General features: G+C 62.2%; 1 protein-coding gene across 2 annotated transcripts in view; it reads left to right on the top strand.

Annotated features, from left to right (window-relative positions):
• Positions 1 to 22681, top strand: part of NTNG2 (netrin G2) — a 48132-nt gene that overhangs the window by 12033 nt on the left and 13418 nt on the right. For both annotated transcript variants that reach the window (XM_036329282.1, XM_036329281.1), the window contains exon 4: positions 16002 to 16645. In XM_036329282.1, the coding sequence (XP_036185175.1) occupies positions 16002 to 16645 (644 nt within the window). The remainder of the gene's footprint in view (positions 1 to 16001; positions 16646 to 22681) is intronic.

Here is a 22681-nt window from a genome sequence, read left to right as displayed (position 1 = left end):
CAGGGAGGGGATGGGGGACCCGCGGGCAGGCTGGGGCCTGGAAGGCCCGAGCCCCAGGCTGGCACAGAGCTGGGCAGGCTCAAAGGGCCGCTCCAAGCTGCACCTCTTGCCCTCACCCCCAGCCGTCGCCGCCCCAGGAACGGGCTGTGGCCGCAGCTCTGTCCCCATCACGCAGGCCCCGGCCCGGGCGCTCCTGGCTGGGACCCTGCCGGGCCTGGCTTCTTCCTGGAGGGGTCCGGAAAGTGGGAAATGGCAGATGAGGCAGAAACCGGTTCCGCTGGGCTTTGGTTTGCGGGTTCTGATTTGTTTTTCATCAGCAGCAGATTTACTGAAATATATGAAAATGTGTTTCTAGTTCCCTGAGCGCACGCCAACTGCTGGCGGGGGGCGGCATGTCAGAGCAGAGCGAGCGCGGGCTGGGTGCCCGGCAGCTCCAGGCCCCGGCAGCCTCCTTGCTGCGGGGACGCCATGCCAGGCCCCCAGCCTCAGTTTCCCCAACTGTGCACCCTGGGGTTTGGCTAGACTGACCGGATCCTGAGTGATGGCCAGATACGTTCTGGGATTTGGGGAAATCTAGGCTGGGGGTTAGCCTTGCTCACAGACAGACCACATCAGGGGGCCCCCGTGCAGCGCGAGGCTTCTTTTTCAAGTTCAAATTCCTTCATCAGAGTATTCTCGTAAATGAAAATCCAAACAAAGGAAAGCAAGCCAGGTGCTAACATATAACGCCCCAGCACAAATTAACTCACGTATTTTTTTAGTATATGTGCTGCCGAAGCGAGCACAACTCACGTATTTTTTTTAATGGATGGAATTTACATGTAACATTGTATTCGTTTTAAGTGTTCAACATAATGGCTTGATACATGTATTTATGGCGAAAGGATGACCACAATAAGTTTAGTTGGCATCCATCACCACACATAGTTTTAAAATATTATTTTTGTGATGAAGGCATTATTTAAAAGATTTTTCTTTCATTTTTAAATTGAGGTGAAATTGACATAGCATGAAATTAACCACTTAAAAATGTTATTGCTGCCGAAACCGGTTGGCTCAGTGGATAGAGCGTCGGCCTGCGGACTGAAAGCTCCCAGGTTCAGTTCCGGTCAAGGGCATGTACCTGGGTTGCGGGCATATCCCCAGTGGGAGATGTGCAGGAGGCAGCTGATCGATGTTTCTCTCTCATCGATGTTTCTGGCTCTCTATCCCTCTCCCTTCCTCTCTGTAAAAAATCAATAAAATATATTTTTAAAAAAATGTTATTGCTGTAAAGTACACATAACATAAAATTTGCCTTTTTTGTGCATTTGTAAGTGAACAGTGCAGTGGTATTTAGCACATTCACAGAGCTGTGCGACCACCACCTCTGTCCAGTTCCAGAACATTCCCATCCCCCCGAAAGGAAATCCCATCCCCGTGAGCAGTCACTCCCCACTCCTGCCTCCTCCGGCCCTGGCAGCCCGGTCTGCTCTCTGCCCATGGCTGGCTCCGCCTCCTGTAGATGTCCCGTGTAAATGGAATCACGCGACGTGTGACTTCTGTGTCTGGGTCCTTTCACTCAGCATGTTGTCTTTGAGGCTCACCCATGTGGCAGGTGTCAGCACCCACTCCTTTTTCGTGGCTGGGTAATATTCCTCTGTATCTACCACAGTTGTTTATCCACTCATCAGTTGATGGACATTAGGGTTGTTTCCACTTTTTCGGGCTATTATAAATAATACTAGAGGCCCAGTGCATGAAATTTGTGCAGGGCGGGGGGCGGGGTCCCTCAGCCCGGCCTGCACCCTCTCCAATCCAGGACCGCTGGCTCCTAACTGCTCGCCTGCCTGCCCGCCTGATTGACCCCTAACTGCTCCCCTGCCAGCCTGATTCCCCTAATTGCCCTCCCCTGCTGGCCTGATCGCCCCTAACTGCCTCTGCCTCGGCCCCTGCCACCATGGCTTTGTCCAGAAGGACATCTGGAAGACGGCCGGTCTAATTAGCATATTACCCTTTTATTAGTATATATTGTTATGAACATTTGTGGACAAGTTTTTCCATAAGCATGTGTTCCCATTTCTCTTGGGTGCATAGCTAGGAGAGGAGTGGCTGGGTCACGTGGTAATTTTTATATTTAAGTTTGTGAGGAACTGCCGGACTGTTTCCCACGGTGGCTGCACCATTTACATCCCCACCAGCACTGCACAAAGGTTCCGATTTCTCCACGTCCTCGCCAATATTTGTTATTTATTATGGTCACCCGAGTGGGTGTGCAGTGGATCTCATGGTGGTTTTGAGTTGCGTTTCCCTGATGACCAGCAATGCTGGGCATTGTATGCGTATTGGCCATTTGCATGTCTTTGAAGAAATGTCTAGTCTCGCCCTTTGCCCATTTTTAAATTGAGTTGTTTGTCTGTTGCTGTTGAGTTGTGCATGTTCTTCATATAGTCTGGATGCCAGGCTCTTGTCAGACATATGACTTGAAGAGGTTTCCCCCATCTACAAACAATCTTTTACTCTCTGACGTGTCCTTCCATACACAAAAAGTTTATTTTAGTCAGGTCTAATTTATCCACTTCCTCCTTTTGTTGTCACAGCTAGGAAACCACTGCAGAATGGAAGGTTGTAAACGTTTGCCCCTCTGTTTTCTTCTGAGACGTTTATAGTTTTAGCTCTGATGTTTAGGTGTTGTACATGGTGTAAGAGAAGCGTCCAACTTCATTCTTTTCTTTTTTTTAATATAGCTTTATTGATTTCAGAGAGGAAGGGAGAGGGATAGACAGTTAGAAACATTGATGATGAGAGAGAAACATCGATCAGCTGCCTCCTGCACATCCCCTCCTGGGGATGTGCCCACAACCCAGGTACATGCCCTTGACCGGAATTGAACCTGGACCTTTCAGTCCGCAGGCCGGCACTGTATCCACTGAGCCAAACCGGTTAGGGCCAACTTCATTCTTTTGCGTGTGGATGCCCCGTTCTCCCGGCAACGTTTGCTGAAGAAACTGTTCTTTTCATCCAAGGTCCTTGGCCCCCTTCTGGAAAACCAATGGGCGTAGGTGTGAGGGGTGGTTCTGGAAGCTCAAAATGTATTCCCCAGAGGCACGGAGCCTTCCAGGTGCAGCTCTTAACGCTCCTGCAGGGCAGAAACTAGTGTTCCCTATTGTCCCCATTTCACAGATGGCAAAACTGAGACTCCAATACTGAGTGGCAGGGCCAGGCTCAGATGCAGACCCTAATCATTTAACCACTAAGCCACGGGGCCCGAGGACAGGGAGAGCCCAGCTGCTCCCCCCGCCCCCCTCCCCCTCCCTCTTTTTACTAACATATCTTGTTGGTTGGGATGCCGACTTCTATTGTCTTCAACGAGGGTCACTGGGGAGAAGATGCTGTGACCTGTGGCCTCTCTCTGGTCTCTGAATGTCTCCTCTCCCAGGCTCACCAGAGCGCCAGATCCCACCGGTGGCGCGTGGACAGAGTGGGTGATAAATTGGCGCTGATGGTGTTTGTCCCTCCTCTCAAATGGCCCAGTTGGAAGGGCCTCAGGCATCAGCTCAGACCAGAGTGAACTGTGTCCCTACCATTGGAACTGACTGCCCGGGGGACAGTGGTGCCTGGCTCTGGGCTGCCGGTGTCCCCTGCCCCTCCCCGGGCAGTCCGAGGGCTCCTGTGAGCACAACACGAAACCACCAATGAGCCTAATCACTCGTTTCTTGGTTTCCTGTACCGGGGAGGGGGGGGGGGTGGGAGGGGGGAGGTGGGCAAGCTGCGGCCCAGCAGGATGCAGTGACCGCACGGGCCACCAGGGAGGGGCAGCAGGCCCAGGAGTTTCAGCCGTGGCCCATGGCTCTCATTCTTCATAAGAGTGGTCTTGCTCTGGCTGGTTTGGCTCAGTGGATGGAGCATCGGCCTGCGGACCAAAGGGTCCCAGGTTCGATTCCAGTCAAGGGCACATGCCCGGTTCAGTTCCCAGTAGGGGACGTACAGGAGGCAGCCAATCGAGGATTCTCTCTCATCATTGATGTTCTCTCTCTCTCTCTCTCTCTCTCTCTCTCTCTCTCTCTCCCACTTCCTCTCTGAAATCAATAAAAATATTTTTTTAAAAAAACCCAAAACAACAACAAAACAAAGGAGTGGACTGGAGCCTGGGGAGGAGGCACTCGCACCGGGGCTCACGGGGAGGCGCCCGCACACGGGCACTTGTGGGGAGTGGGGTGCGGTCTGAAAGCCGCCTTCGGGGAGGTGTGGCCACAGGTTACCGTGTTTGGGTCGGGTCTGCTCAGCTGAGCTCCCCCGCGGGGCACTGCTCAGAGCCAACCGAGGGCCCGGCCCGCACACCCGGTCCTCCCTGCTGTGGCCGCGCTGAGAGGCGGGGAGGGGGGATGTCGGTGTCGCGTGGGCAAGGCCACGGGTGAGGCAGGATGGCGGGTGGAGCGTTAAGGATCCCTGCCCAGTCAGCGCCTGGGATGCCACCCCCCCGCATGGTGGCTGGGGGTCCGGCCCCAGCCCTCCGCCAGGGGCCGCAGGGAGTCGGGGCCAGGGGGGTACACCCTGCGCATTGCGGGGTCTGGTGCGTCTCAACACGCCCATCGCGCAGGGCCGGCATCTGGGACGCACTTCTGTGCAGCGTGTCCCTCCACAGCACCCAGGCAGTGACAGGACAGGGCGGGCGCTCAGAGGGGAGAGTCACCCAGGTTTGCACAGCAGCGACACTGCCAGGGCCTGTCTCCAGGGCCTTGACCCCTGCCCCCCTCCTTGTTCTATAGCCCATGAGTCCCTTAGCTGGTAGAGGGGACCCAGAGTCTCAGGGTGCAACGACAGAGCGGTCACCTCCTCTCAGGGTCTCCGTGGAAAGGAATTAAACGGGTCCATGTTTGTGAGTCCGTCCAGATCTCAGCCCGGGCTCCCAGCGCTCCCCCTCCTCGGAAAGGGACCGGTCCCAAGGCCTGGGCCCCACCAGCCCTTCCCCCCGTTTGTCCCGGTGCGTGGGGCCCATGGGACCCCGCAGCCCCTCATTCCAGCTCCCTCCTGCTGCCCGAGTCATTTGTCCACTTGACTCCAAGCATCGACCAGGGAAATGAAAGGAAATGAAACATGACCAGCGGCTGGTGTTGGGTGAAGGTGAACAGGAGGCCAGTGAGAGACGGGGCGCGGGGAGCCCGCTCCCCCCACCACAGGAAGTGGCGGTGCCCTCTCCCGGGACTGTGGGTTCCAGGATTGGCCCCTCCCTCTGCAGAATCAAGAGACAGCCCAAGGCAGTGGCAGCAACAGGAGAAGCAGCTGTGCAAAGGGCCTGCTGTCCCTGTCCCTGTCCCTGTCCCTGTCCCCACCCTGGTACCAACCAAACCCTTGCCCACAGCTCCGGGGCTGGCATGGGCTGGGGCCGGCTCTGGGGACCATGCTCCCCACTGGATGGGCTGCTGGGAGCTGGTGACCGCGGTGTCTCGCCCCCCCTTTGGGAGATAGATTTCTGGCTGTGACCTGAGGGGTCTGAGTAGTCACCCTTCTAGCCCCCAGCATTCCCGGCAGCCCCGGCCTTGGGGCTTTCAGGCTCCGGGAGATGGAGAGGGTGGGGCACCCAGAGACCCGGACAAAGGAAGGAGAGCAAGCCCACGGCTGCAGCGACACCCCGAGCAGGGCTCCACCTTTGGGGGTCACAGCCCTTTTGAGGATCCGCTTGCTTTTCCTAGAACGATGAGCACTCACACACGTAGACACACACAGCACGCCTGCACATGGACATGTATACACATGCACACATGCACACATGCACATAAACACACATATACATACATGTGTGTGCAGCGCAGAGTTGCACACACTTGTAGGGCTCCCAAGCTCACTTGTGGGCCCCTCCGGACCCTCCAGAGCCTTTGAGCTCAGGAAAATCACTGTTTTGTTTTGGTTAATCCTCACCCGAGGATATTTTTCCATTGACTTTTAGAGAGAGTGGGGAGAGAGAGAAAGAAACGTCGATGTGAGAGAGACATATCGATTGGGTGACTTCCTGCAGGTGCCCTCACGGGACCAGCGATAGAGCCTGCAACTGTGGTACATGCCCTTGACTGGAACCGAACCTGAGACCCTTCAGTCCAAGGACCAACACTCTATCCACTGAGCCACACCAGCCAGGGCAGTCAGATTTTCTTGATGCCACGTCTTCCTATTCCTCCTCAGACCAGCACCGCCTTACATTTATTGAGTGCCTACTGTATACCGAGCCCTGGACCTAACCAGCTCACTGAACCCTCACAGGTGTTGACACGTGTGGTAGATCCCATACTTATACCCGTTTGAATGTGAGGAACCTGAGGTTCAGAGAGGTTAAGCCACTTGCCCAAAGGCACACAGCTTCGAAGCAGAGGAGCTGGCACCGACGTCCCAGGCTGCCCAGGCCCAGCCACCTCCTAACCTGCATGTGACACAGAGTCTCAGAAAACGCCCAATAGACAGGCTGTTGTGTGTGCGCGCGTGTGTGTGCATGTGTGTGCATGTGTGTATGCGTGTGTATGCATGTGTGTGCGTGTGCATGTGTGTGTGCATGCACATGCACATACGCGTGGCCGTTGTGCTGGGTGAGCACACTGTCCTCCCCAGCATGCCATGCAGCAGGAGAGAGGGCGGGAAGGGGTGCCGCGGCTTCACCACCCCCTCTGCCCTTGGGGACACGGCAGAGTCTGCTGGGCCACTTCTTTCACGTCCATCTGGCCCCGTGTTTGCTCCCACGTACCAGCTGCAGGGAAGGCCGCTGCGCCTGGGGGAACCTGATCTGCTTTTCTGGGGAAGGAGTGGGGGAGGGGGGAACACACCCAACAATGGACAATAATGGACCTAAAGATAGAACTGAGCGAGCAGGGGGAGGGGCGGCGTCTGCCTGGCACTGGGCTGTCTGCCTGGCACCGGCAGGCCCCTCCCACACGGGGCCCCCGGGAAGTAGCTGCCACTCAGCCTAGAGGACAGGCTGGGAACCAGGAGGGGTAGGACAGGCTGGGGGGCAGGTGCCGGCCAAGATGGGGAACTGCCCCATCGCACGTCCTCGAGGCGGAGGACCCTGCTGCACCTAGAGTCCCCAGGGAGGCGTAGTCAGCTCGGTGCCCAGGACCGGGCCTGTCCCTGGGGCGCGTGTGGTTGGCCCGGGCGCCCCCAGGTGCGTCTCTCGTGAGAACTCTGTAAGGGGTGTTTCCTTCGTAGGAAAGGGGGTTGATTGTGTGGCCGTCTCCTTTCGGGACCCTTGAAGACCCCAACCCCAGAAGGCAGCTGGGACTCCCGGGTGGGAGGAGGCAGGGCTGGGCTGTGCAGGTCTGGGCGTGGCCGGCCCATCCCATGGGAGGGTGCTCAGTGGGCTGCCCCCAAGGCCGCTGCATGGTCCCGGGTGGGCTGGGCTTCGGCATTTATTAAGCTCCCGTCCCGGGGCGGCCAGGTCTGAGAGCCGAGTGCAGTCTTCCTGGGAAGCACCGGTCCCTCCCAGCCCCTCCAGCATGTTGTTGCTCTTAAATCCGAAGACCTGGGGGCCGTGGGGCTCCCTTTGTCCCCAGATTTCTAACCTCTTCCTGGAAGGAGGCTGGCGGGCCCAGGGCCGGGCCTTCCTGCAGCAGCTAAAGGTCAAGTCTGCGCTGCCCCAGGCCTCTCCCTGCCTGGTCTCCTGTGCCCCGACCCTCCCCCTGTAGCTTATTGCGTGTCTGGTCTGACCCTTTGTGCGGTCCCTTGACGTAGGGAAGCCTCCTCACAGCGTGGCCAGTCCTCTCCACCTGTCCACTCCTGCCCTCCTGGCCTCCTGAGCTTGCCTGCTGAGAGCTCACCTCCCCCAGGGAGCCCTCGGGAACATCCCGCCAGTTCCCCTCCAGGTTCGTCATCCCTGCCATTCGCAGGCCCAGCATGAATGTCTTCTCTGGTGGTCCCAGCCGAATGGTCAGCGCGCCCATGCAGGCCCAAGTGCCGGGTCACTGAGGTGTGCCTGGTGGTGGCGGGCAGGGGGTGGACAGAGGCAAAGGGCAAAGGGAGTCAAGCTTTGGCCTCGCTCCCTCTTGGATCCTCCCCTTCCAGGGGTGTCAGTCCTGGGCCTCCTTCAGGACCCAGGAGACCCCATTGTTCTGCTGTTCAGGGAGAAAGCCAAGGGCACCTCCCGGGAAAGGGGGGCGGGGGGGGGGGTTGTCTGCACAGGCCCAGGGACCTGTGGACAGGCAGCCCCTGAGTGCTCCGGCCAGAGCCTGGGGTGGGGGATGGAGGGGGGCCCTCTGCCCTGCCCCCGCCCGCCCCACCTCCACCCCAGCATTTAAACCCTGCGAGTGAGCAGCGTCTTTCCTCCCTGATAAAATATTTATGTCAGCAGAGCAGGCCTCCTTGGGAAGCTGCCTGTGCCTCGCGGACGCTTCGCACAAGCTTTTAAAGAGCAGGCTGCCTTTCCCCTCTCTAAGCAGTTTCTCGGTCCTGAATCAATAATGCACTTGGACCAGCTTCCTTCCCCCTCTGCGCCCTGCCCCCACCCCGCCCCAGTTTCTCTCTTTCTTTCGCTCCTCCTTCCTTCGTTCCTCATTGTTCCCTCTCTCCCTATTACTTTTTTTAAAAAACAATATATTTTTATTGATTTCAGAGAGGAAGGGAGAGGGAGAGAGAGATAGAAGCATCAATGAGGCGAGAGAATCATGCTGCCTCCTGCCCGCCCCACACTGGGGATCTAGCCACCACCCGGGCCTGTGCCCTGACCAGGAATCGAACCATGACCTCCTGGTTCATAGGTCGACGCACAACCACTGAGGCACGCCCGCTGGGCTACTTTTATTTATCTTCAAAACTATATATTAAATGGACGCGTTAGCTGTTTGGGTGGGGAGCCTCGAGGGGTGGAGGGGGGGCAGGGTGGGCAGGAAGGGGAGCAGAGACAGGCCGGCTCCTGGGTGAACTGGGTGAGGCGGTGAGGCGGGAGGTGCCAGGAGGAGGAGCGCTGGGCTGCCCTCTGGCCCTGGGGGAGGCGCTGGGGGCTCCTGGCTGGAGAGGAGGAGGGGAAGGCTCTCCTTTTTCTAATCAGTTAGGAACGTTTACAGCTCACCCAGAGAGAAGAGGCCAACGCCTGAAAGAAGGGAGCTCGGCAAAGAAAATGTGTGGAGGGCGGACCAGACTCTGCTACCAAACTTTCAGAGGGGCGAGCAGTTCGGTTTGGCCTGATTTCTGTGGGGATGGGTTGGGGGGCGGGGGGTGGGGGGGGGGGAGTGCAAATGGAGAGGGAGATGCCGCACGCATCCGGTTAGTGACATGACCTGGCACCAGGTGAGGGGCTGGGGTGTGGAGCCCCCCGGGGAGAGGGGCGCAGGGACCAGCCAGGAATGAATTTCCCACCCAACCATCCCTAGAAGCCTGGCTGTGGGAAGAGTCCACATACGCCCAGGGCAAAGCAGAATGCATCCCTTTTCTTCCTTTTTTAAGAATAAACGTATGTTCCTGGAGAGAGCGACTTCTCTCCAGACTAGAGCCCTGGCAGGACCCCAGCCGCCCCTCCGCCCCTCGGCTGCGGGGGAGGAGCCGGGGCAGGCAGTGTTGGCATCGCGCCCTGGCCCGCAACCTTGCTCCCCAGCCAGCCCTCCCCTGGACAGCTCTGCCCTCTCCCTCCCCCCAAGGTCGAAGGTTGTGGGAAAGGCTTGCTGGCTGGCTGTTGGGGAAGCCAGAGTTGGGGCTGCCCCCAGCTCCCCCGAGTCACTGCGCAGTCCCCCCTGGTGGTGCCAGGCAGGCACCCACCCTCTCGGGGCCAGCGGAGCAGTGGGACTCAGTGGGGTGAGCTTGGAGGGCGCTGAGCGGGAGCTCAGCAAACCCTCCCCCTGATCCCATGGTTGAGGCCCTCGCTCTATACCCCCTGCGTGCGAACAGCTGCGTGGTCGGGACAGGGGTGGCCCGGTGGCTCCGGCGGGTCCAGTCTCAGACAGAAGGCTCTGGAAGGAGGTCCCTGTGCTCCCCTACAATGTGGAGACCTGGAGCAGAGTGGAGATTTCATTTCCTTCCATTACAGCCAGGTCAGGTGGTTGGCGAGGCCACCTGAGGCTCTGGGTCTGAGCGGGCCTTTGCCCAGGAGATGCCCAGGGGCTGGGCCAGGGTTGGGGTCTGGGGTGGGCTAGGCCGAGCGCGGCTGCTGGAGGCTCTCCCGTAGGTTGAAGGAGTCCCGGGAAGACGCCTGGCCCTTCGCCGCCTGAGGGATGGCGGGGCTGGGAAGACAGGGCTCCAAAGAGCAACAGAATCCCAAACTGTCAGAGACCCCCCCCCCCCCCCCCCCCGCCCCGCAAATGCCCGGCGGGCGGGTCAGTTTCCGCTGATTCATGAGCGAGGAGGGGTGACCTTGCGGCTGTGGCTTCTGCTCAAACGAAAGAGAAGCCCCTGGGCTGGGCAGGAGAGGGAGTTAGAGGCAGCAAGTAGTAATCAATGAAACTGGGGGGGGAGGGGGTAGAGGGAGGGGGGGGGAGAGAGAGAGAGAGAGAGAGAGAGAGAGAGAGAAGGGGAAGGGGGGAGGAGAGGTGGAGACAGAGCGGGCAGGGCATCTCGGATTAGCATATCCTCCCAAAGAATCTCCGTTTCCGCTCGGTTAATAATTTATGCCCACTCAACTTTTCTTACCAATGAGTAGGAAATTGTTTGTGGGGAGAATTCCCTGGCCCCGGCCGCTCCGCGCTGGGGGTGGGGTGGGGGATGTGTCTGGCTCCCTTCTACCGAGTGGCCTGGGGATTGAGGCACTTAGACTTTGGGATGTCCCTGTGGGAGCTCCATATTTCATGAATGGGGAAACTGAGGCACAGAGTGGGCAAGGCGCAGCCCGGGGTCACACCTGGGGTTAGGGAGCCTCCCACACCCTAACTGCAGGGGCCGTGGGTCAGGCGCTCCCTGGTCTGCAGGCCCCCCCCAGGCCCCAAGAGTTTCCCAAACTCCGGAGCATCCTGCCTGGCGAGGGAGGGCGTCCTCCCCCCCCCCGCCCCCCCAACCCCCCCCGCCCCCCCAACCCCCCCCCCCCGCTTTGCTCCTGCTGTGCCCGCTCAGTACGAGGGAGCTGGGGCGCCCAGCCCTCCCCCTCCGTGCCCCCATCTGGGCGATGGCCATGCCCGTCCCTGCCCTCGGTGCCCTCCCAGGACGCGCCCCCCGAGGAAGCCTCCAGCCCCAGCAGAGGGGCTGCAAAGGGTTCCCTGGGCTGCGGGCGCCTCAGGAGCGTGGCACGGGGGTTACTCCTCTTCCCCAGACGGCACAGGACTGGTGATCCCTCCCCGGCTCCTCGGGGAGGAGGCAGGAGGGCCAACCAGCCAGGCCTCCTGGGCGTCCTGTCCCCGAAGACAGTGGCTTTCCAACTCAGTTACCTACTTTGCCCACCGCTTGTCTGCTGTTTACGGCCTGGCCGCCCCCCCAGCTGCAGCCTTCACGCAGGAAATATGGCAGCCTCTAAAGTCCACGCCAGGCATCTCCTGCTTCTTGTCCACGTGGGAGACTTGTTCCCAGCCCCGTCTCGGGGTTCCTGTCCAGGCGGCCCCTGCCCCCAGGCCCTGCAGGGCCCCTCGCCCGCCAGCTGGGTGCTCACCTGGCTGACCCGAGAGGGTGAGCACAGATGGGAGGGGCTCGGTTGAGGAGGCGAGGGGCCGGCTCTGCCCAGCCTCCCCCCAGGGAAGGGGCTCTCGGTGGGCGCCTGGGGCTGCCGGGAGGAGGCAGGAGGGACCTGAGGGGCGCGGCGGCCCTGGCACATGGTTGCCCTCAGTGATGCCATCGTCACTGTGTCCTTCCCAGCCAGCAGCCCAAGTGCGAAGCTGCTGTGAAATAATCATCGCTCCCACCGGGGGTTTTCCAGGCACTTCAGACACATCGTCTCGCAAGGTATTGGCCGAGCGAGTGAGACTCAGAGAGGCTGAGACACGTTCCCAACGCCACACAGCTTCCAGGGCCGGTGCTGAGAACGAGCCCAGGGCTTTCGATCCAAACCGGTTTCCTACCTGCTCCGGCTCCGACTGGGAGGCGGGCGCAGGGGCCCTGCACGGGCCTGGAACGCGTGGCGTTACGTTTTCCTGGAGAAGGTTCCAGGGCTCTCCATGGGGGCAGGACATGTGTTTTTATAGGATCGTGAACGGTCTAAAGAAACAGTCGCTGCTTCGGTATCAAAGGTCAGCTCTGGGGCCCTTCTGAAAGGCAAGAGGTGTGCCTCGAGCTTCCGGAACCTTCTCCCCGTGTTGGGCCACTTCTTTGGACTGGTTGCTTCCTTATGAAATCTGGCCTCACAGGCAAGTGGAGACGCTGGCCTCCAGCCTGGCCCCTCGAGGCGCTGTCAGCAGCCGTCAGCTGGAGGCAGGTGGGGGTAGCCCCGTGGCCAACCCCGGCTGCCCCCAGCGTCCTCCGTCCTCTGGCTCAGCACTGCCAGCCCTTCAGCCGGCGCCACGCTCCGCGCCTCAATGGTTAAGTGGAATCCCGATCTCGGAGCTGGAGGGTGGAGGAAGGAGGAAACAGCAGGAGGGAGAGTGGCGCTGGCGAGGCTTGGGATTTATTTGTTGTGCTCGCTGCTGGCGAAGCCGCTCCGCAGCCGGCGCGGGCGGAGACGGGCTGATTCATTAGTTTCTGACCATCTGCTTCCCGGGCTGGGACCGGGCGGGGGGCCAGCAGACCCCGCGGGTTAGGGCAGCGAGGCCGGCAGCCGGGTCGAGCCCCTGTCCTCTGCCAGGACCGGCTGTGTCAGTCTTCTTGGTGACAGACAGGCCTGGGAGGCTGGGGTCTGAGAGGGACCCCATGTCCCCCCTGGGGGGACCACCGGGAGGCTGGGCTGGGTGAGGGGAGGGAAGGCAGGGGACAAAGAAGGACCAAGGTAAATAGAGGAGGTGTGGGGACTCCCAGAGCTGGCTGGCAAGAATCATATCAACATTCAATATGAGGTTTATGAATATGAATCTAATTATATTAACAACTAAGTCATATAACAACAACCTATATAATAAAAGCCCAGCGACTGTTACGGCAGAACGACCAGAACGACTGTTCACTATGATGCGCACTGACCACCAGGGGGCAGACACTCAACGCTGGAGCTGTCCCCTGGCAGTCGGTGCACTCCCACAGCGGGAGCACCACTCAGCCAGAAGCCGGGCTCAGGCTGGTGAGCGCAGCAGAGCTGGCGGGAGCCTCTCCCACCTCTGCGGCAGCGCTAAGGAGCCGAGAGCCAAGCCAAGCGGTAAGGAGCGAGCAGGCAGGCGGTTAGGAGTGAGAGGTCCCCGATTGTGAGAGGGTGCAGGCCGGGCTGAGGGACTAATTTTGTGCATTGGCCTCTGGTAATAACTGTAATGCAGTGAGCAGTAGCTGAGGTCCAGGCCACTCCCCCGGCCCAGGTGAGCACCCTCACAACCTCACGATGGAGGAGGAGGGAGCTGGCTTTAGAGAGTGCGTCAGCAAGGAGGGCTTCCTGGGGGAATCTCCTGAGAACCGGGAGGAGGGAGAGTGGCCGTGGGAGCACAAGCTCAGAGGTGAGAGGGGACAAAGCCGCCAGGGAGGAGGCACGCCTCCTGTGCTGTGCTGACAAGAGCTTCCCAGGCGGACAAGGAAAGGCGCCGGGCGGACGGCTCTGGTGACGGTGTGGTGTGCTCGGGAGGGGCCCAGGGAGCTTCCAGGGAAATTATCGGGAACTCACGACTCAGCCGCGCCGCTCCGAGCCGTTCCTCCCGCCCTGACCTCTGGCTCACCTGGGACAGGTGTGTCTTTGCTTGCTGGGGCCTGGGGGCTCGAACAACAGATTCACTTTCTCAGGCTCTGGGGCTTCAAGCCCAAGGTCAAGGTTGGTTTGACCCTGGAAGACCGAGGGTTGGTTTCTCCTGAGGCCGCCCTTCTCGGCTTGAGGCTGACGGAGCTCCCTCCGCCGCCTCTTCACGTGGCCTCTCCTCTGTGTCCCTGTCCACAGCTCCCCTATATGAGGACCCAGCCTGACTGGGCCACCCTAACCACCTCCCCTCCTTAAAGGCCCGTCTCCAAACACGGCCCCACGGAGGAGCTGAGGAGCTGGGCATGTGGATGTGAGGGGCCACTAGCCCCTAACGAGGTGCCAGGGCAGTGGAAGAAGATGGCCTGGTGCCGAGGGAAGAAGACAGTTGCTGGCTGCGGGGAGGGGAGGGGGGATGCTGCCTTGGTTGCAAACTGTGTCCTTGGCCCCTGATGTCCGGGCATGAACTCTGGGCAGCTGCTCTGTGTCTCTGCCCTGAACGGCACAGCGGAGCCTGGTCTGCCTCTGGGCTCAGCCCACAGTGGACTGGCCATGCGCCCGGGGAGGGGGCTGTCTCCCTACAGCAGGCCTGCCTCCCCTGGCCCAGCGGAAGCCTTGTCTCTGCAGGCCACGGAGCATCCCTCTGGGGCCTCTCGCTCCGCCCCCCCCCCCCATTCAAGGTGACGCCTCAGGGCCCACAGCTGGAGCCTGAGGGAGCTCCTGCTCCAGGGGAGGTCCCCAGCGTGTCGGGACACCCTGAGATTGTCCAGGACAGGAGCCAGCATATCCTCAGAAAACAGCCCACGCACAGGAGGCTGGGGCCAGCCCCCCTGCCCGGGGCCTCAGGTTCCCCTGTGCTCACTGAGGGGTTGGACTCAGGAGTGAATCCCTTCAGCACCGAGGTCTGTGGGTCCCGTGAATCCCAGGGCTGGCCCGTGGGGTGGACAGCGCAGCCCGGGGGGGACCAAGGACAGAGCTATGTTGGTCAGCGCGCTTTGTGGGAGCTGCCTCGGTGAACCCAGGCCGGCCAGCCCCCGCCTTGACGGGTCCCAGGTGAGGTCCTGAGGCTGTGGTGGGGGAGCGCTCAGCCCCCGGGCGATGGCGCCCCGCCCCCCCGTCCGGGCTGGATGGCTCCCTTTAGAGTGAGCAGCTTTATCTCAGATCCAAGCCGTTTGTCACCGCGCAAACGAAGACCTGAAATATTCATCAAAAAAGCCGCGAGGGGTCCGGGCGCTGTGCGGGCCTCGGTGACAGGCTTGGTTTTTAATGGATAGGCTTTGGCGTTTAGAGCTGTTTAGGTGGATGGCGGAGAGCAGAGGGCTCCTCGGATGCCGCTTCCCGCCCACGGGGCCCGCACACCTGGCATGAGCGGGCGCATTTGTCACCCTGATGAACCAACAGTGCGCGCCTATAACTGAAGTCCACACTTCACAACAGGGTCCCGCAGGTGTGGGCGTGACAGATGCCCGATGTCCTGGACCCACCGTGACAGGTCATCCAGTCGCTCACTGCCCTCAAACTCGCCCGTGCCCCACCGGCTCGCCCCGCCGCCCCTGGGCAGCCTGTGCTGGCGACATTTCGGGCTCTGCGTGCGCTCAAGGCCGGCCAGACGCGGGGATGGATCTGAGCTGCCATGGAGGGGAGCCCCGCTGGGCGGGGAGCAGGCTGCCAGCGCTGCCCCCCCTCCCCCCAGGTGGGAGGGAGGACTGTAAGCCAGAGGGGCCGTGCCCTACCTTGCTCACCAGCGCCCCCCACTGGGCCTGCCTGGCATGTGCCAAGGACCTAGAACTGACTTGCCACAAAGATGCACGTCCTTGAGAGGAACCCCAAACACTCAGCACCCCCAGCTGCCCAGGTTCCACATGAAGCGGACACACGGGCTGTGCCAGGGACAGGCGTGACCGCCACGCTCTGCGCCAACAGGCGGGTGTGGCTCCCGCTCCCCCGGCAGGGCCTGGGCAGGGCCACCCCCTCCTGAGGCCAGGCTGGAGGTGGGAGGTGGGATGCAAATCGGAGGGAAGGGAGTTGAATTTGAACGTGAGATCGTGGGCGTTTGTGGTGAGTGGCCTCCCCCATCCCTGCTCCTGCTGCAGCCACGATGGTCAGTGTAAGGGTCAGGAAGACACCTCGGTGCAGGAGCCGTTTAAAGAGGCAGACAGGGAGGGATGGACCTGCCCAGGAGCTGCTGCCTGGTGCCTGGACGCGGGACAGGACACGGGCCCTGTGACCTCTGGCAGATGCCTGGGCGGGCGGCGGGGGCCGGGCTGGGCAGAGGCGCCCCAGGCCCTGCAGGCAGCAGCGCCCACCCGTGCCCCCCCTCTCCCCGCAGGAGAACCCCTACCTGTGCAGCAACGAGTGTGACGCCTCCAACCCGGACCTGGCCCACCCGCCGCGGCTCATGTTGGACCGGGAGGACGAGGGGCTGGCCACGTACTGGCAGAGCGTCACGTGGAGCCGCTACCCCAGCCCGCTGGAGGCCAACATCACGCTGTCCTGGAACAAGAGCGTGGAGCTGACGGACGACGTGGTGGTGACCTTCGAGTACGGCCGGCCCACCGTCATGGTCCTGGAGAAGTCCCTGGACAACGGGCGCTCCTGGCAGCCCTGGCAGTTCTACGCGGAGGACTGCATGGAGGCCTTCGGCATGCCCGCCCGCCGGGCCCGCGACCTGGCGGCCTCGGGCGCGCACCGCGTGCTGTGCACGGAGGAGTACTCGCGCTGGGCCGGCGCCCAGAAGGAGAAGCACGTGCGCTTCGAGGTGCGGGACCGCTTCGCCATCTTCGCCGGCCCCGACCTGCGCAACATGGACAACCTCTACGCGCGGCTGGAGAGCGCCAAGGGCCTCAAGGACTTCTTCACCCTCACCGACCTGCGCATGCGGCTGCTGCGCCCGGCGCTGGGCGGCACCTACGTGCAGCGCGAGAACCTCTACAAGTACTTCTACGCCATCTCCAATGTCGAGGTCGTCGGCAGGTGAGACCCGCGGGAGGGCGCTGGGATGCTCCTTGGTCCCCAGGGCGTGGCCTGGTTCCCGGGGTGCCACCTGGTGCCGGGATGGTCCCGCCCTGGCTCCCTCCATGGAGGGTGGTGGGTGGTGGGAGATAAGCGCCCTCCGTTGAGCCCAGGCTGCCGCTGCCCACGGACCTGGGAGTCTGGAGAGGCTGAGAGGAGCTGGCAGTGCCAGGGGGAGGGGTGCAGGAGCAGTGCCAGGGGGAGGGGTGCAGGGGCAGTGGAGGCAGTGCCAGGGCGAGGGGTGCAGGGGCAGCGGGTGCAGTGCCAGGGGGAGGGGTGCAGGGGCAGCGGGTGCAGTGCCAGGGGGAGGGGTGCAGGGGCAGCGGGTGCAGTGCCAGGGGGAGGGGTGCAGGGGCAGTGGAGGCAGTGCTGGGGAAGGGGTGCAGGGGCAGTGGGGGCAGTGCCAGGCTTCTCTCAGCGAATGCAGCTCCCGGGCCGCAGGGGCAGCATCACTGGGAAACTTGCTAGAGACGGGCCCCCCGGGCCCCACCTGCTGCATCTGAACCCGGGGGTGCAGCCGTCTTGCTCCCCTGAGCCCCTGCGTTCGGGGCGCACCCAGTCTGGGAACCCAGGGTAGGAGCATGGACCCTGGTGGCTCGCCGGCAGCCTGGGTTGGACCCCAGCCTGCTGCCCCCGGCTATGAGGGCAAAACCTCTCTGTGCCTCAGTTTCCCCACCCGCAGAACGGGACCATGATCACGCTTCTCTCCTCGGATCGGGGTGAGAGTTACACGAGTTAAAGCTGAGGAAACATCCTGCTCAGCTTTTTAAATTGTGTTTGTTGGATAAAATAAACGGAAGTCAAAGCAACGGCCGGAGAGCTGGGGCGGCGCAGGAAGCCCGATTGAGGCCCAGGGTGCCGGGTGATGAGGCGGGAGCGGGTGCGGGGACAGCACGCCCGTGGGCAGCTGCTGCTGATGGGCAGGCAGTCTCCGCGGGGGGAGCAGGTTAACCCCATCTTTGTAAAGTGCACACGGTGCCGTGTGGGTCCCTCGGCCTCCTGAGCGGACCCGGGCGAGTGGCTGTGGAGGCTCGGGAAGGCCTCGTGGGTGCGGGGAAGAGGCCGGCGGCTTCCGTGGTCGCGGCGGGGCGGGGCGGGCAGAGGCTGCTGGGCCTCGGTTGTCAGCTGCTTGCGTTTCATTTCACGTGGACTCTGCGTGTGGGTTCCAGGTGGGCCGAGGCAGCACCCACTCGCGAGGCAGGGTGGCCAGTGGGTGAGCGGGAGGCAGGTGCACACGCAGAGGCCTGCGGCTCCCACCTGGACTCTCACCCTCCCTCACGGGGGGCAGATACTTTACGTCAGGAATATTCTGGAAACCTGATCTGTGGCCACTGCTGTGGCCGCCGGGGGTTAGGGATCGAGCTCCTGCGTCCGTTGTTGGAATGTGTGCCCGGGGTCGGGACTCTGGTCAGTTCGGTGGCCTCTGCCTGCCCTTGGGGTGCAGTGGGTGTTGGCTCAAGACCCTCCTTCCGCCCACAGTCCCGCCAGGCTTAGCAGCTCCGAGGTGAGAACCAGAAACCCACACCTTCTGGGGGCTTCAGCCCCTTCTCTGACTCGCTTTGGGCTGCTACAGGGGGATCCTCATCTTTTTGTTTTTAATGTTTTTATTGATTTCAGAGAGGAAGGGGGAGGGAGAGAGAGAGAGAGAAACATCCATGATGAGAATCATGGATCGGCTGCCTCCTGCACACTTCACACTGGGGATCGAGCCCGCAACCCGGGCATGTGCCCTGACCGGGAATCAAACCCTGACCTGGTTCATAGGTTGATGCTCAACCCCTGAGCCGCTGGGCTGGGCGGGACCCTCACCTTCAGGAGTCTGATCAAGGGGCACCTGCCCTTCATGAGGTGGCTCAGACGGGTCCCGGCTGGATGGGGCAGTCAGGGCCCGCAGTGCCCTATGCTCCTGTGGGGAGGCTGTCTCCTGGGAGGGACTCCGAGGTGGGCACGTGGGGCAGAGCGTACCCAGGAGGGCGGAGGGCAGAGGGCGGGAAAGGGCCTCGGGTCTTCAGCCCCATCCAGGTGAAGAGCACCCACCGGCGCCCGGGCACCGGGCTATGCGCTGGGTTCCAGCCCCGCTGTGCCCCTCTCTGGGCCTCAGTTTCCCATCTGTGACGTGAGGGCCAGGGCTGCCTGGAGCCCGCGTCTCCCTGGCAAGGTGGCCGGTCTGCCCAGCAGCTCCCAGCTCCCCTGGGCACCCAGCCTGCGCGGGCGGCGAGCAGCGGTGCAAGGGATGGCGAAAGGACGGCTGTCAATTCACAGATGCAGCGAGCACTCCGGCGGCTGGTTGGCAAGGAAGCGGCCACGGGGCTTATCGATTAATTAGGTCTGATTAGATGGTTGGCAAAGGGCTGTGACTGTCTCTACGTTTCCTTATCAAATTCCTGGTGGGAGAGCCCCCTGGGCCGGGGAGCCGGCAGGCCCAGTGCGCAGGATGGGGTGAGCAGGCACCTGGGGGCCCCGGGGCTCAGGCTGAACCTGTTCTGGGCTCCTCGGGAATTTCACCAGGCAGAGAAGCAGGCATATGCAAACAGCCTCGGCAGGTCTGCCAACTCCGGGCTGGGATGGAGGGAGGGGCGTTGGCCGCCCGGCCCTAACCACCAGGCCCTTCCCAGGGGCAACTTCTCTGCCCAGGAAACACTTGGAGGGTCCAGGGAGCCAGTCCAGCTGGGCCTTTGCCAGCCAGGGAGAAGGGAGTGAGCTCCCCGTCCTGGAGGCATGCAAGCGGGCAGGGTGGTGTTTGGGGGAGTCGGAGGGGGGAGGGGGAGAGGCCCTGTACAACAATAACCAGCGCCGATTAAGGGAACAGGGAATACCGCGTTAGGATGCGTGGGTGCGGGTGCCAGGTGTTGCATCCTCACCCCCTTCCACCCAGGAGGAGGCTAAGTGCTTGGAGAGAGGAGACCTGCCAGGTCCCAGGTGGACGGGCACTGCTGGCCCATGCCCCTGGGTTGTCTGAGCCCTCGGCTCCCCCAGATTCTGCGGCGGCCGGGCTGCTCACCCGAGTCCCTGGGCCGAGGACACAGCCTGTTCTCTTCTCCCCTGACCCTCCCCCTACCCAGCCTTCTCCTCCTCTTCCCTAAGCGTCCTGTTCCTATTGATCCCCGGGTCCTGTTCCTATTGATCCCCGGGTCCTGTTCCTTTCGATCCCCGGGTAACTGGAGATGATGGGACTCTGGCCGAGAATAGGAACCGCAGGCGGGGAGACCTGGCTGGGGCCTGTGTGTGTGTGTGTGTGTGTACACGTGTGTACACAGCCCCCGCCTCACCCGACATGTGAGCACAGACCCCACGCAGCTGCCCGAGTTACCATTGAGGTCAGAATCCCCGATTCTCACACTTCTAGGGACCCCTCGCCAGTCCTGGCTCCGAGGCCTCTTGGTAACGCTTCGACAGCCCCAGGTGTTGGTGTCAAAGAGAAGCTGCGTTTGAATTCAGATTCTTTCATTTGCCAGTTTACGGCCCTGAGCAAGGCCTGTGGGTCCCAGCCTCAGTCTCCCTGCCCCGGGCTCCTGTGATCCTGAGAAGTCAGCCCCGAGTCCCCGGAACACAACCCCATTCCCGGGTGCCTCACCCTCGGGGGGAGCCTCTCCAGCCAATCGAATCCCTGCTCTCCCCCCTGCCGCCCCTCCATCAGCCAGCGGGTGAGCAGGAGACAGAAGCTCACTTGACTATTGGATGGAGCCGGCACGGCTTCGGCAGCGGGTCGCTGCCCACGCAGACCAGGGCGTGGAGGCGCCCAGCCCAGCGCCCCCGGGTGAGCAGGAGGATCCGGGCTGGGCCTCCAGCTGCTGGGCCTGGGACAGGCTGCGGGCCCCGCCTCCAGCTCAGGGACCTGCAGGACCTCATTCGCTATCATCGGGGCAGGACAGACAGGGCAGGAGGCAGGCCCAACCCAGATGACCCCTCAGGCCTTGCTCTCATCCGACCCTTTCTCCCCTCCACAGAGGGAGCCCGTTTTAGACCCACAGGTGCTGCCTCAGATGCGCCCCCTGCAGGCCACACAGTGCCCACCCCACGCACCCACGGCACACACTAGGCCACGCTGCACCCACAGGTGAGCTGAGCCTCCGCAGGAGCCCAGGCCAGCTTCTCCCCGTTGGAGCTGCCCATTCAGGGCCTGGGGCCCGAGACCCTCGGGGAACGCCCCCCTCTGGCTCCTTCTGTCCCTCTCACCCATCTCTCAGCCGAGCAGGTTCTAACACGGACCCCATCACCACCCACCCCACCCCACCGCAGGAGGCGCACGGGCATCAGGAGTTTGCTGGGGACACGGCCAGCGCCCCCCCACCTTGCACCTTCCGCACGGAGGACTTTTCTCCCAACACAAACCCAGTCATGTCACTTTACCGCACGGGCCTTCAGCGGCTTCCCATGGACTCAGGAATCAAGGCTACGCCGGCTTTCCCCACATGGACGCCAGCCGCCCCCACCTCTGAGGCCTCTCGGACCAGCCCCCTGGTTTTGGGTCCCAGGGACCCGCCTCTGGGCTGTGCTTCTGCCTGGAGCCCAGCCCCCCCGCCTGGCAAACTCCTCGCCCTCCAAGGCTTGGCCCAGACAGCAGCTCCCTGCGCTCCGGAGGCTGCAGGCTCGGGGACCATCCTCCCTCCCCTCAAGGAAAGCAGCACTGTCCCAGCTACACAGACACACTCACTCTCACACACACTCACTCTCACACACAGGGCCCCTCCCTGGCTGAGCCCTGAGAGCACTGGCCTGCCTCAGGCTCTAGCACCTGCCAGGCCACGCCCAGAACCTGGGCAGGTGGTGCCCTGCGGACTCTTACTCACTCATTCATGAACAAATGAACTTACACACGTGAACAAAGGAGCCTCACTCACCGTCAGTGACGCTTCCAGAGAAGAAAGGGCCCGGGACACAGGCAGGCGCTGCGAGGGGGAAGCGGGCGGGCTCGCTAGCACCACGCCCAGAGCTGCCCCAGCACGCCCAGCGGCCGCGCACGCTTCCCTGGCCAACACCTGGGCCAGCACCTGGGCCAGCACCTGGGCCAGTACCCGGGCCAGCACCCGGGCCAGCACCCGGGCCAGCACCTGGGCCAGCACCCGGGCCAGCACCTGGGCCAGCACCCGGGCCAGCACCTGGGCCAGCACCGGGCCAGCACCTGGGCCAGCACCTGGGCCTGGCCCTTCCCTGGGCAGAGCGGGAGGAGGGGGGACCTTCCACAGGGGAGAAGTGGTTTTGCTTCAGTCAACCTGGTCGCCCCCAGGCCATGCCCCGGGAGCCACCAGCCCCCTCCATCAGCCCCTGTCCTGCTCCCTGGGAAGCCTCGGGCTGTGCAGCGGGTAATGGGATTAGGAACAGACCGGAGGGGTGATGTATGTTAAAGCACTTAATAGAAGAGGACTTCGCACAGCCGCCCGAATTTGATTTGGCCAATGAACTCAATTGCCGCCCTAATTGCATTCCCGGAGGAGCGCCAGCCGCATTTATCCACATTACCAGGGAAGCAGGCCACGCCAGGTGCCTGCGGCCCCCAGGCCCACGCCCCGCACCTGCACTCAGCGCCCGCCGCCCCCTGTCGGGGTCTCAGGCCTGGAGGGCTCAAGTTCTCCGTCACCCCTGTGCCTCTTCCCCCAACCCCGCAGCCCCACCAGAGGAGCTGGAAGTCACTGGGCAGAGCTGAGCGATGGCCACGAGCCCCCAGGTCCGGGGTGCTCCCTGGGCCCACACGTGCACCCCATGTCCGAGGCTCGCTGTCAGTGCCCTGAAATCGTGGTGGGGTGGCCTTCTGAGGGGTGTCGGCCCCGGCCCCCTCTCCCTGCCCGGCTCTGGCACCATCTCCCGCTCCCCCAAACTCCCGCTTCGTTGGTTCCCCGAGGAGGCGATGACATCATCTCTCCAGGCCCGAGCTGACCTACATCCCTCCCCCTCCGCTCCGGGCGGCTCTCCAAACGCCCGCCCCTCACCGCGAGGGGGGAGGGCCCGGCTCACGATTCTCACGGAGCAGTGGTGCCAGGCCCGTGTCCAGATGGCACT

The sequence above is a fragment of the Myotis myotis genome, unplaced genomic scaffold (assembly GCF_014108235.1).
Source record: "Myotis myotis isolate mMyoMyo1 unplaced genomic scaffold, mMyoMyo1.p scaffold_m19_p_12, whole genome shotgun sequence".
Lineage (NCBI taxonomy): Eukaryota > Metazoa > Chordata > Mammalia > Chiroptera > Vespertilionidae > Myotis > Myotis myotis.
Note: the sequence above shows the minus strand (reverse complement) of the source record. Positions and strands in the feature narration are given on the sequence as shown.